Source organism: Hippoglossus stenolepis, chromosome 15 (genome assembly GCF_022539355.2).
Source record: "Hippoglossus stenolepis isolate QCI-W04-F060 chromosome 15, HSTE1.2, whole genome shotgun sequence".
NCBI classification, from domain to species: Eukaryota; Metazoa; Chordata; class Actinopteri; order Pleuronectiformes; family Pleuronectidae; genus Hippoglossus; species Hippoglossus stenolepis.
Window position 1 is genome coordinate 7556043 of NC_061497.1, and position 13265 is coordinate 7569307.

General features: G+C 41.5%; 1 protein-coding gene across 2 annotated transcripts in view; it reads right to left on the reverse strand.

Moving 5' to 3' along the window:
* Positions 1 to 13265, reverse strand: part of nlgn2b (neuroligin 2b) — a 63319-nt gene that overhangs the window by 5075 nt on the left and 44979 nt on the right. For both annotated transcript variants that reach the window (XM_035179257.2, XM_047343672.1), the window contains 4 exons: positions 5372 to 5557; positions 2566 to 2831; positions 2235 to 2388; positions 590 to 956 (listed from right to left, as the gene is read on the reverse strand). In XM_035179257.2, the coding sequence (XP_035035148.1) occupies positions 590 to 956; positions 2235 to 2388; positions 2566 to 2831; positions 5372 to 5557 (973 nt within the window). The remainder of the gene's footprint in view (positions 1 to 589; positions 957 to 2234; positions 2389 to 2565; positions 2832 to 5371; positions 5558 to 13265) is intronic.

Sequence of the window (13265 nt, forward strand, 5' to 3'; positions counted from 1 at the left end):
CTACAATAATCTCTGTCCACACAAGCACTTTGGCTCCGTATCAGTTTTAATCTCCTTCCATACTTGTAAGCCTGAAAATGCATCACACGAACGCTCACATACACCGTGCGTGCACATGCCGGTGTAAACAGGACGCATTTAGTCGTTAGATGCAGAAAGAGCTAGAGGACAAAGGAGAAGCAGCCATCGTAAAAAGTAAAGTGCAGAATTTAACTGCACAACAGCTTCTGAAAGGGGGGGGGAGGGAGCCTGATGAATCATCGAAGGCTACGTCATGAGTAAAAAGACCCAATCAGCAAGCAGTTGGGAGTGTCTGCTTCACAGTTTTCAAACATCTCCGTGTCTGGGCAGTGTGTGGACGGCAGAAGTGTCTATGGCAGAGTTGTGGTAAGGATCTAGCCTAACAGACAGTGTGCTCTTTCTTGGGCTCCGTTTGCCAAAAACTCACCCAACTACTAACTTCACCTGTGAGCTAAAGTGATAAAGGGTCACCACTGTGCTCCTTGTGTGCCTGTGCACTTTAAACTGTTAAGAAATCTGGTAAGTCCACACAATGGAACAGAACTCAGAAATTTGCCACTTTACTAACCCTGTCTTGGCGAAGTTGGTCCAGTAAGTCATGACTACAGCACTGAGCATTACATCGTTCTTGGAGAAGTTACAGGGAAACAGGTCAGTGGCTCCCACCATGGGAATCCCAAACACATAGGGGATCTCATCTCCGTGGGCTGCGTCGGCCCATTCTGGCCTGGCCTCGGTCTGACAGTGGTGGTGGAAGGTGTAGAAGTAGACAGGCGACTGGAACTCGGCGTGCAGCTTGGCGGTGGCGACAGCTGGGGCCACCCACTGATGGTCGGTAAACAGAGCCAGGAGGGTCTTCCTCCGCATGTCACTGTTGTCCCTGTCAGCCCAGTCAGTGTACATGAATTTTATAGTTTCCCTCAGGATATCCTTACCTGGGAAGAAACCAGAAGGAACATGAGCATGTAATCTACATATTCATGGAGTGAGTTGTTTTCTGAAACATGGTGACGGTGTGTTGTTGGATTTTTAAAACACTTTCTGTCTATGTACTTGTCTTCAGCTTCATGCTGGACTCACTTATGTGTTGTATTAACGCTTGATGATGGGCCTGTTCCAGTTTACAGTTTCATGCTTGGGACACACGACATAGTTGGCTTTCAAGCCATCGTGCCACACTGGCTGTCAATGCAATGCTAAAGAAAAGTATACAGCAAATTGAAACTACAACCACTGCCTCTGCTTCCTCTTTTGTGATTTGATTGGCTATCGTCTGCACTTAAGTGTTTGTTTTACCAGGATTTGATTGGCTGATGCTTCCGTTGCTGCAGTTTGGCTATGCATGCATCTTCTCATTCAGAGTGAATCAGAAGCGTTTAGGTTGAAGTACTCAGCACATACGTGTGAGTCCTGGTACTGCACCAATGAAGTCAGACCAGAGCCGTTGCTCGGGAAGCATCATAAACATTGTTACTGTGAACACTGCTTTATATTATAAAATCAATGCTATCTTATGTCCTACAGGTGATTCCATCACAGCAAATCAATAAGCAAAGAGGATCTGTACAATCCATGACTTTAAAGCAGGGGACATGAGGACTGCTATTGTCAAATGACATTAGCAGGCTAGTGTAGCCTATTAGCTTGTCTACTTACAGCAGTAAATCATTGAAGGAGCGTGTTACATAACTGTCCCTAAAAAATAAATCTACTCTGCAGCAGTGAGAAAAACGGCAATGCTAATATCAAACCTGCCACATCTTTATTTGTTCAACTCTATTTACTTTTGAAAAAAAAATCTGTAATTCGACTGCAATCACTGCAACACTGTTGAGAAAAAGAGATATAGCAAGCCGACCTTCTAAAACAGACGGGCTTTCATGAATATTTAGGCAAATGCAACTTTTCATTAATCCGATTTTGAAACCTTTTTTGTGTAAAGTTTGTTTAATTTAATACGTTTTCGTCAGATTCTTAAATGTGTGGGTCTGAGCAAAAGACTTTCACCAACTCTGTTCAACCCTGAAACCTTCAGACAACGAAGAGGAAACAGAGTGACGACCCATGAACCTCAACGTGTAGGTTGTAGCGCCCTGACGAGACTCTCAACTTGTTGTTTGAGCAAGATTTTTACGACTTCTCATTGGCAGGCCTAAAAGAGCAGGTTTGATCTTTAAATCTGTGAATAATGTGAAGGTAAAACTGGATCTTACCATCAGGGTATCCATACAGATTGTCCACAAAGTTAGAGATGGTGTAGTCAAATGATGCTGCCGAGATTCCGTCTTCTCCTTCGCTGTCATCCACAAACTTCAGGCCCTCTCCCTGGTTGACGCCCAGCAATATGTCGTAGTTGAGGAACTCGCCCTGGTGTCATGACAAACACACACAGCACGCCATCACAAAACAGAATGCTACAGTCATTAACTCTAATTAGCAGAAGTCAGGGCAGAACTGTATTCACATGCCAACAGCGAGGACATGATAAGCAGGAAATGCAAAGCAGTTCTTCAGTGGACGATACAAAGAGAAAGCAGCTCTGACCTGCTGCATGAGGATCTCAGGGTCATCTGGCACCACGTCCCCGTCCACCACGGGTCCGAAGGCGATGTGATAGCGTGCAGGCTGGATGTCTTGGTCCACCAGCTCCCGGAAACTCTTCCTCCGCAGGCAGTCCACCAACTCGGCCATGTCCCCCAGAGTGCAGCCAACCTTCCTCGCCAGGATCTTTGTGTACATCAGCGGCCGGTAGTTGACTGACCAGCTGGAGATGGCGGAGCCACTTTGAGCGATGGCCCTCTGGAACAGGCCTACGGACGAGCAGGACCATACACAGCAGATAAAGCATTAACAGAGAAGCTACGGTCACTTGTTCTTTCTCTCAGTTTAACTCAGCTTTCTTCCCTCTGACACACTTTTGCTAGCAGCTGATGGGGCCTTCAAGGCTTTGCAGCGTGAGAGCTCTCAATAATGCATATGTTGGAGGAGGAGCGATTGTAGAGTATTACAGTACATACAAAGAAAGATGAAGCAGGTATCCTGCTGCTTTTCTTAGCCGGAGAAAGTCTTTATGAATATTAGTGTAGGAAAATCAAGTGCTTCCATTACATACAACGAGAGACAGCAGAGGGAGAAATGGCTTGATGGCTGTTGTCGGATAAATAAAGACAGACAGAAAAAGAGACGGAGACAGAAAGAAAACTGCTCGCACTGTTGCACCGCTGCACTGTTATGTAAAGTGGCTTGCTGTCCCTCTGTTTTATCTGCAGATTCTGTCATTAATAATTAAGCCCCCCCATATTCTGCATGTGCCCCACCCCCGCTCCTCTCCCTGTGAAATCAATTAAGAAGCCTCTCAGCTGCAGCTCCAGCTCCACTGCTCATCTCATTTCTCCTCTGCACACACGCGCGCACGCACACACGCACAGACGCGCACACACACACACACAATACCTTTAAAAAACTCTTCACCCTCCAACTTTTTCGGCACTTTGTAGTGTTACAGCCTTCAAAATCCAGCAGAGGGAGATTTTTGCTACAAATCTACATATGCATAACAACGTATAAGGATAATGTGAATGATCATTTATTTAAGATTGCAGCAGTTGTTAACATGAGAAAGAACTCGCTATAACTTTGACCAGTAACATCACCCACATGACCAAACAACTGAGCCAAACGTACCAAATTCTTGTTAAAGGAATTTAAAACTAATGCAGCAAAATGGGCAACAAGTTTTGATGTAATATTTAAAATTAGTTTTTAATATATTACATTACATTTCATTTAGCTGACACGTTTATCCAAAGCGACATACAATAGGTATAACACTACAAAGTCTGTCAGCTAAATGCTAAATTCCACGTAGCCATAATACTCAGTCGCATTACGATAAAAGATTTTCGAGAATAGATATTTGATTGATTGATAATTTTTCAAGAAAAGAGTTGGAATGTAAATTTTAGTAGAATAAAGTCAAAGTTGTACCCACAAAGTTGTTATGGCCATATGTGTTCCTGATCTTTGTCCCTGTTTTTCTCTTGTCTCTCCTCTAGCTTCACCCTGAATAAACTAATCAGTCATCAATGAGGTCTGCCTGGCCAGGGAACTGAGGTCCTTTAAAACCTTGTGTGTCAGGATCAGGAGGCTTCCAGAGTGGGGACTGCTGGTTTTGCTGGGCCTCAGCCTGGGATTTTAAAGGGATAATTCACAGAAAAATGAAAATTCACTAATTTTAACATGGCTGTCTTAAAACGAGCAATGTGGAGTATCTTGTTAAGTTATACTTTAGAATAGTTTTTACAAATAAAAAAATACTAGCTCATCCGCACTTTTTTCTCATTAAATTGCAAATTTATTCTTATAATATCACGACTTTCTATTTGTTGAGTCAGGACAACAAAATCTACAACATTAATCTTAATCTCATCTTTTTTCCTCAATAAGGCCCTAAAACACCGTCGTAGCAATTGGAGTATAGTTTGATTTTATAGGTGTTTGTCAGGAAGCAATACAGCCAGCAGCTGGCTACTTTCCCTTGTCCTCCTGAACATTTTCCGATTCACGACAGATATAACAAAATGTTTCTTCCCTCACATTGAGGAGAATCGGCTTCATACAACACAGAGAGATGCTTTTTTTTATGTGTCCACAGTCAGGCCAGGACAGGGTGAAGGTTAACAGTTCAGTAAGAACATAATCTGAGTTCTTTGTACAGGATGAACTGTAGTTCCCCTTCTGAGCTCTGCCAACCAAGATCACATCACAGCATTAGTGATCAAGCATCTGCTGGGTATTTTAGAGATCCACCATTCAAAAAAAAGTAAACACAGTCCTTAATAAGTAGCATACTGTACTGTTCTGGTTCCCAAACTGCTGCCTCGAGGGCGGCCCAATGATAGTATAGGATTTATTTAGATTCTTTACTTGATTGGAGAAAGATAAATGAAGAAGGAACGTTTTCTCCATGTAGTTCACTGATTAGCCCCATTACAAATTGTGTATTTGCTATTATTGCAGACATTTTACAGCATCACCCATCTTTTCACTCCATCCTCCGTCCAGATTGACAATCTGGTTTTCTTCCTGATTCCTCAATCTATGCAGTTTTTCATGTATATTGAAAAATACATCGCTGCATATAGTAGATGGATGATTCTTTGAGTACTGAATCCTTGAACTTGGGGGAATAATATTGTCACATACCTTTATCTGGTTGAGGCTGTTCATTGAAAGTGCTAACCTGCTCTGTAAGGAAATACACTACCCACAGTGTTCTGATATGCTAATTGTCCCCTTTGAGCAGGCCTATATGACGACTGAAGTTAAAACAACAATGAAAGAACCTTACCCTCGGAGTGGTGCGAGAGGATGAGGAGGTTCACACAGGCGGCGCCGGCTCCGGAGCCAAAGATGGTGATTCTCTCTGGGTCTCCTCCAAAGTGGCCAATGTTTTCGTTGAGCCAGCGCAGGGCTTGGATCTGGTCCAACAAGCCATAGTTCCCCTTAGCAGACTGGTCCCCTGTGCTTAGAAACCCTGCAGGGTAAATTAGAACAAACACAGAGGAGGGAAAAAAGGGAGAGAAAACACAGATTTATGAGCAAACGGAGGAGCAGGGCATAAATCCAGGGGCACGGGATAACATAATCCTGAGCGTTTATTGCCTTTTTCAAAAATATCACACATAAACAGGAGATGGCATCCTGTCATTGTCAGGAACTTGTCGGCCTCCAACTCGATGCAAGTGTGAAGAGATTTCACACAGAAAACTTGCCAAATTACTCATTTTTAATACCCACCCTGGAAATACAACAGAGTTAAGAGAACCTGTCAGCAGAGAGAGGAGAGCAACAGAAGGCATGTTTCACCTACTTCCAGGATACACACTTGCACGGTAGGTGCACACCCACAACAAGATAAAATAAACTGAACAAAATGTCACACATGCACAACACACATAGGAGAATTCTTTGTTCTTAGAAGAGTGAATTACAGGAGATTACACACGTTTCAAGCAGCGCCAAGCTATTTCACCCTGCAACAAACGTATAAATTCTCACATTTTTTACAGTTTTGACTACTTTAATACAGAGAAGAGATGTAAAAACGATTTCGGTTAACTACACACTCTCCAGAAAAGTCATTGTATGGGTGGAGGGTGTGATGAAAAACAATGAAAACACGGCATCTTTGAGAAGAACAGCTATCTCCTGATTTTCAGTGACAAAAAATACTCCTTTTGCTTAGAAATATATGTTTTAATGATTTTCTGCATCACTCTCTCACGTGTATTGACAGAATTTCCCAGTAGTTCCCATAGACTGAAGTTAAGATGGAGGTCATGTCTCAGCTTCCAATTCGGAAATGAAGCCAAAATATCCTGTACTGAATTGTTCATTATTCATCGCAAAGTCAATTCCCGAGTCGTGCTGTTCATCATTTAAAAACAGTGATAGAACGTAACACGAAACCATCTTATAAAATATATATGACATTGTATCCGAATTATACTTGGCACCGGACATTCTCTGTCTGGCATTGTCAACCCTAAGTTTGACTTTGACTTTAGACACTATTTATTAGTTATACAGTTCTAATATATCATTGTTCATATCCTGTCATGTTCTCATTAAAACCCAACCCGAGATAGTTTTGGGTGTTTTTTTTCTAACTTTGCAAAAACTACAACACCAGTATAACCAGGAAATCTGCCATTAAGCAGTTGGTAACGTGCATAATGCGATAAGACATATACATGTCTATGTAATGGGACTAAGGTCAGAATACTCCACGTCTTAATTCGATTAGTGCTTATGAGTATGACCTCATTCAGGTTAAATCAGAAAATGCTGTTTACATGGTAGTGTCTTATTCAGACTATTGGCCTAACCGGGTTAATTTTGGAACATTGGAGACACAGCTGCCTACTTCTTCCCTAATTTGCTCTGGATTTTGGGAAAGAACATGTTTTCAAACAGAAAGACATAACTGACTGAGCTGGATGTTATTGTATCTTGGCCTAGGATAGTTGCTGCTTTACACAGTGAATCAGTAAATGTGTAGTTTGAACCGAATCGTTTTATATTCAGTAATAATTTAAAACCTGGAGTGCAGACATTAGCAAACACATACAGTGCAGCTCTTTACAGTGAAACAATGTTACCCACATGGGAAGAGTGGCTGACTAGTAAATGTTTACACCAGCCGGGATATGTACAGTAAAACCCAGTATAAACAAGATATACCACTATACACAAGGCCCTGATGTAATGGTCAGTGTGTCTGCATATACTCTACATGGTATAAACAGACATTTATGCTCGTGGTGAATACAGTGATTATTATTCACAATGTTTCCTTGTGTGGGAGTTGTAAAAGACACATAAGTGGCTGAATCACCAGCATCATCTAAAGGACGGACGTAAAGTACAGTAGAGGGAGTCCACACAGACAGACAGATGGTAGGAGGCCGCAGTCAGCACGTTTCCAAGTGTGCTGAGCAGCAAATGAAGTTTTATTGTTAATGATGATAATGTGATGGCGGCGATGATAATGACGGCGATGATAATGATGACATCCCGCCAAATTGACCTTCCTAAGACCATCGGGCTGACACGCGCGTCTCATTCCACACTCTTCACTGTACTTCCAGTGCCGCTAACAGCACTTTAAAGTCTTTTTGGAGGACTACCCTGACACGACTATGATTCATATTACACTGTCCAAATCCTTTGATAAATATCATTACAAATGTTTTCCCACTTTTCAACAACTTGGAGAGTGATTAATGTGAAGAATATGCAGCGGTTGCTCATAATTTTGGATTTACTTTCTTTTTTGGTTGTACAGTAAGGTGGCAGGTTTTAATGATGATGATGTATGATTGCCCCCCGGTAAATAGTTTTAGATCATTTTTTAAATCTTTTAGTCTATAATAATTTCTTACATTTAATGAAAAATATTGAGTGCGAAACATATTAAGAGAAGAACAAAAATTACATTTTTAAGAAAGCAGCCTTATTGCTATATATGCGTTGGTCCTGAGCCTAGTATCAATAGAAATCTTGTTAGTTTAAATCATATCAATGTCACAGCAGAAATTACTTTAAAGGGATTATTCCAGTAATCAAGATATAGTTTGCATGTTTCTGTGTAATTGTATTATCCTTGGATCATCCCAGCAATTGACTGGCTCTTAGCCTGATGTGACTCTGACCTGGTAGCGTATCAGTGCTGACCTGTGTCTCTTATCAAAACCATAGGCATGTGGAAGTGTCTGCGCCGCGGCTGCCCAGCCGAGCGCCGAGCTGCCTGCCACAGTTGCCTGGCAACTGTCCAGAGCTTCAGGCAAAATGATATGGACAGACACTCACAAAAGCACTTGCATACACAAAATCCGGGCACTTCCACATTCAAGTGCACAAACAAGTGCATGCACGCGCACATGAACACATGAGGCAAAGTCACCGCAAGCACGCGTGCAAGAGTGTGTGTGGTAGCATGCTAGCTCGAGTTAGCACTTCCCATCCCTCTTTTTGCAAGGGCAACATGAAGAGAGGTTGGTTTATCTTCCACCATTGAAGATAAGTCAAACGAGTTCCCTCCTCCTCTCCTTCTCCTCAGTAAGTTTTCGTCCTGATTCCACCCCCTCCCCCATCTGCTGAGTTGGGCTTCCTACTGACTTTAGCGCTGAGAGCAGCAGTTTATGAGGCTGAACTCATGCATATTCAACACTTGCTTTAGGTAACGGCCAAGGAACTGTGAGGAGAGTCATCAACCTCTAAGTAAAGATAGGGGCTGAAGACGGGGAAATGAATGGCTCGGAGACAACAGAGGTGTGGTGAGCAACACATGGAGGGAAGTTTAAAAAAGCTCAAAAACATCTGATGATAACTGCGACCTTCGATGTCATGATTACAGAAAATCCTTCAGAAAAGTGTAGTTCAGGAAATCATGAAAGCATAATACTCTTAGTCTTCCTGTGTTGTACAGTACGAGTCATGGTAAAAGCCATTATCCCTTATTGATATGGTTCTGCATCTACAGCAGGAACTTCTTATCAGGAGGATTTTTATTTCATATTTCAGAAGAGATGCGCATTATACAAAGAGAGGCAACAACCCCACATCAAAATGATGTTTGTGCTATAATAAACAGCTTTATTCTCTATATCCTCTGCAAACCATCTAGGCAAAAACCCCTGCACTATTCACAGATACACAGACCAGAGCTAAAGCGTGGTTCAGAGTCATCTGACTGTTTGACTACTGAACAGAACATGCATCTGCAGAGTAATTTTTAGGACTGAACAGAATGACTGCAGTGGGTCAGTGAACATATTTCTGTGAACAGAGGAAGAAGGAGGGAGGGGTGTGGTGGGATGAAAAAGAGGGAAAAAAAGCCAGAGACATAAAAAGAGGTATTAAAACGAACACTGCCCAAAGCTACCGTTAGATCCTAAATGACCAGAGAGGTGAAAGGAATAAACTAAAGGACAGATATAATTTCACTGGCGATGATGAGAGATGTCAAAAAATCGGAGGGGGGTTATTGCCCTTTTTATACACACGGAAAAGGTGACGGAAGAGAGGAAACATAAAATGTTTCTGTGTATATACGAGTCACTAACTTGATCAAGCAAAAGTAGAGGCGCTGCCAAAAAAGGAAACTAGCCTCAGCAGATGGTGAGTGTCTCCTGGAGACTAAAGGATGTGTTTTGATGATCGGAGTGAAGTCGATCTGATCATTCAGCATTTGTGAAGTAACCTTGAGGATCGTGGACTGTAAATGATTGTAACTATGGATGAATATGACATGAGCTTTCACTGCACCATATGAAACATCTTCTGAGAACTTAACTACAAACTACGACATGATTTTAAAGGTCCTATCAATAGAAAAACACTGAATCTGAGGTACAGTATAAATACCCATAAAGAACAGGCTTGCAGTGTAAATAACGAGGTTTCTGAAATACAGGGCAATTTCTATTGATGACATGTTTCTATCTATATTGACACTAAAAGTCTAAAGCATTGCTTACGCCCCTTAGAGGCGGCTATTTCCACATTGTAAAAGTCTTGTATAATCATTTTAATTTTGTTATTCAAAGATATACTGCTCTTCCTCTCCACCTCTTGCTCATTCACATTGGATTATTATCATTTTTCTTTTTACACCAATTTGTTAAGTCTTCTCGCCGGCACGGGAAGTTCAATGTGAAGAGCTAATAGGCCCATTTCAGTTATGTATCACTCTGTATGTCAAGTATACGCAGAAATGAAATTATATTGTAATTGGGCTCCCTCCCGCGGAACTGCCGTGCTTTCAGTACACCGCCCATGGGCTTCCAATGTCATTGTATTTATTACCTTACTAATCTCATTCAATTTTTGCTCACTACACATGTCCATTCAAAAAGGAACCAAGCTGTGCAATGAAACCGGGCTGCCGTGCAAATCTGAAGTGCTTAGCTGGATGCTTTAAATGTGACACGGACACGAAGACGGCTCAAAGTTTTGGGAAAAAAAGTTCAAATTTCAGAAACAAACATACAACAAGAGAACATACAGTAGATTAAGGGTTCATTACATATTTTAGTGGATATCATTTCAGAGGGGCAGCAAGAAGGTTCCCGGTTCGAATCCCAGTTTGTAGGGGGTTGTTTGTCTTCTGCATTCACTCCCGCGTCAAATGACTGCAGTAAACATGGGTTTTAATCGACGCTGATGGAAACGTGACACACGGATGAGCACGCTCATTTGGCAACACAGCAAAGTGAGAGAGTGCCTCCGTTTGCGGTGCATTGGTGACGTCAAACATGACTCACTGAGAAAAAAACAGGCAAACTCCTGTTTCGGCAAATACAAAGGAGTCAATCGTCCTTTTTTTAGCAGGATTACCTGCGTTTAAAAAAACCTGCATATCCGCTAATTTTGGTCTAAAAGAGGTAAAATGTTCTCACTGCGAAACCCTGGTGACCTGTCCAGGGTGTAGCCTGCCTTTTGTCTAATGTCCGCTAGGATTGGCTGCAGCTCTCTCCGCGACCCTCAAAGGTAAAGCAGTATAGATCATAGATGGATGGATATTATATCACCGTCCCAATTTAATGGATTCTCTTAAGGTTATAGTCATATTGAGGCATCTTCAGACATGTATAATAGTATTTGGGTATTTATAGTATTTGATTACATTATCTGGTTAACCTCCTTCTCCTTTACTCTATTAAGCTTACTATATAAGAGATAGTGGGCTGAACAATCTAATCAGTTAAATGGTTTACAAATCTTTGTAAATGAGTGTCAACCACTCAGAAATCATCTAAATTAGGGGCTTTCAGTCAGAAGCTGTCAGCCCCCTCTGTGCCTCAGCTCCCCATGTTGCCACAGTCACTGACTCAGCTGTAGGCTACAACTCCAGCCTAGTTTCTGTAGCGTATATTCTTGTTTTTTTCCAAATTGGACCATCAAAAATATGGCAAATTAGCCATATAGCAGTTCCTTGTTTGCAGTGTATCCATGAATGTACAGATAATTGTCACTGGGTAACTTTGATACCTAGGAAAGCTTCAAAACATGAGGAGTTCTACATGGACGGTATTTTTCTATGATTTCTATTCGATTTAAAACTGGCAGAAATGATACAAGGACACAATATACACATGCTACAAGAACTGTTCCCATACCAGATTTCCTGACTTTATATGGTGCGTAAGATGTAGCTGCGTTAATTATCTTGCTTGTATTTGACTACTCCAGCTGCGCGGCTGGCATGGCAGCCTGGCATGCAGACTGGTGTCAGTTTCAGTCATTTCACCCATGAGTCATTAGAGTTCAATATGAACTTTGCCAATACGAAAGGATTCGTCCTTGGCGTCCGTATTTTATGTCAACAAGCAGGAAGCTCACACACAATCATCAAGTGGAACAGGATAGGGGATGAACAAAGTAACATAAAGTGGCCACTTCTACAAAGTCAAGAAATTCATATTTCATTTGCAGGCCCAACATCTTGGTTTGCAGGTGAATCTAGTCACAATCACACAGCCACTGAGGCAAAATTATTGCCGTACTTTTCTCTGATGGCCTCGCAGTCCGCGGAGTGCTCACAGAGTGGGAGGACTGTGGCTCTGTGCAGGGAGTGGGAGGTGCGTTTCATTTGTATTTAGGGATGAGTAAGTTGTGAAAAGGCAGCAGGCAGAAATTAACTGAGAACACAATCTGCGCTGGCTAAAAATATTGTTTATGTCACATTTAATAGGGATGTTTTTGAGAACAAGAGGTCATACGATTTGAATAGATTATCAAGGCTAACTGACTTGACTCATGCTTAAAATGTTTTCATGTGCACGGGCCTGTAAAATTCCGCCTATTAAGTAACGGACAGAATGGTGTTTACTACATGAGCGCATCATTCTTTTAATGACCAATCTGTACTTGATGGGTAAATATAGACTTTAAAATAATAATGTGAAGAGTATTTAAATAGGTTGAACTGGATTTGGTTTAATACAAATATAATAGAGATGTACATGATCTAAAAATGTCTCTACTTAACATAGGTATATGAATTTCTGAGGTTTTAGATATTTCTCTTTGACTAAGTTATACATCATAGTTGGTCACACTTTCCGTATAGTAGGATGTAAAAATTATTACCTTTTTTCTTTTCCAACACCGCTTAGGTTTTAACAGCTCTTTTGTGGTAAAACCGACATTATCAAGACAATGACAAAGACTATAAGCCGTGCTAATCAATATTTTTATATTAAAAATGTATCAAATGTGTTTCTGTATTGCTCCTCAGAGTAAAAAATCACAGAGAATTATCGCCTGAGTCGCCTGCACCTCAGTCCTACAGAGCCATTTTGCATCTGTCATAGTTTTGGCTCTCCATTCTGAGACTTAGGCGTCTCTGTTCAGCCTTACTGCTCTCGTCAACCTTGCTCCAGCTGTGATGGGCAGCTGTTTGCAGTCAACATAATCAGATCAATTTCCCATATATTTGCATTCAGCAGCTAAAGAGACAGATAATTCGGTCAGGCGGCAGTTGAGACCAAAAACAGAACAAGAAGGACTAAATCTGGGACTTTCCAGGTGACCATATATGACATGTAGCGACTTGTAGGCCCGAAGAATATTAAAAGGTGCTCAGGGCTGTAAATGCTAATGACAACAAAAGCTTATGTTATTGTATAAATAGGCAGCTGTTTGCATGGCATGTTGACTGAATCAACTTAGTAAGG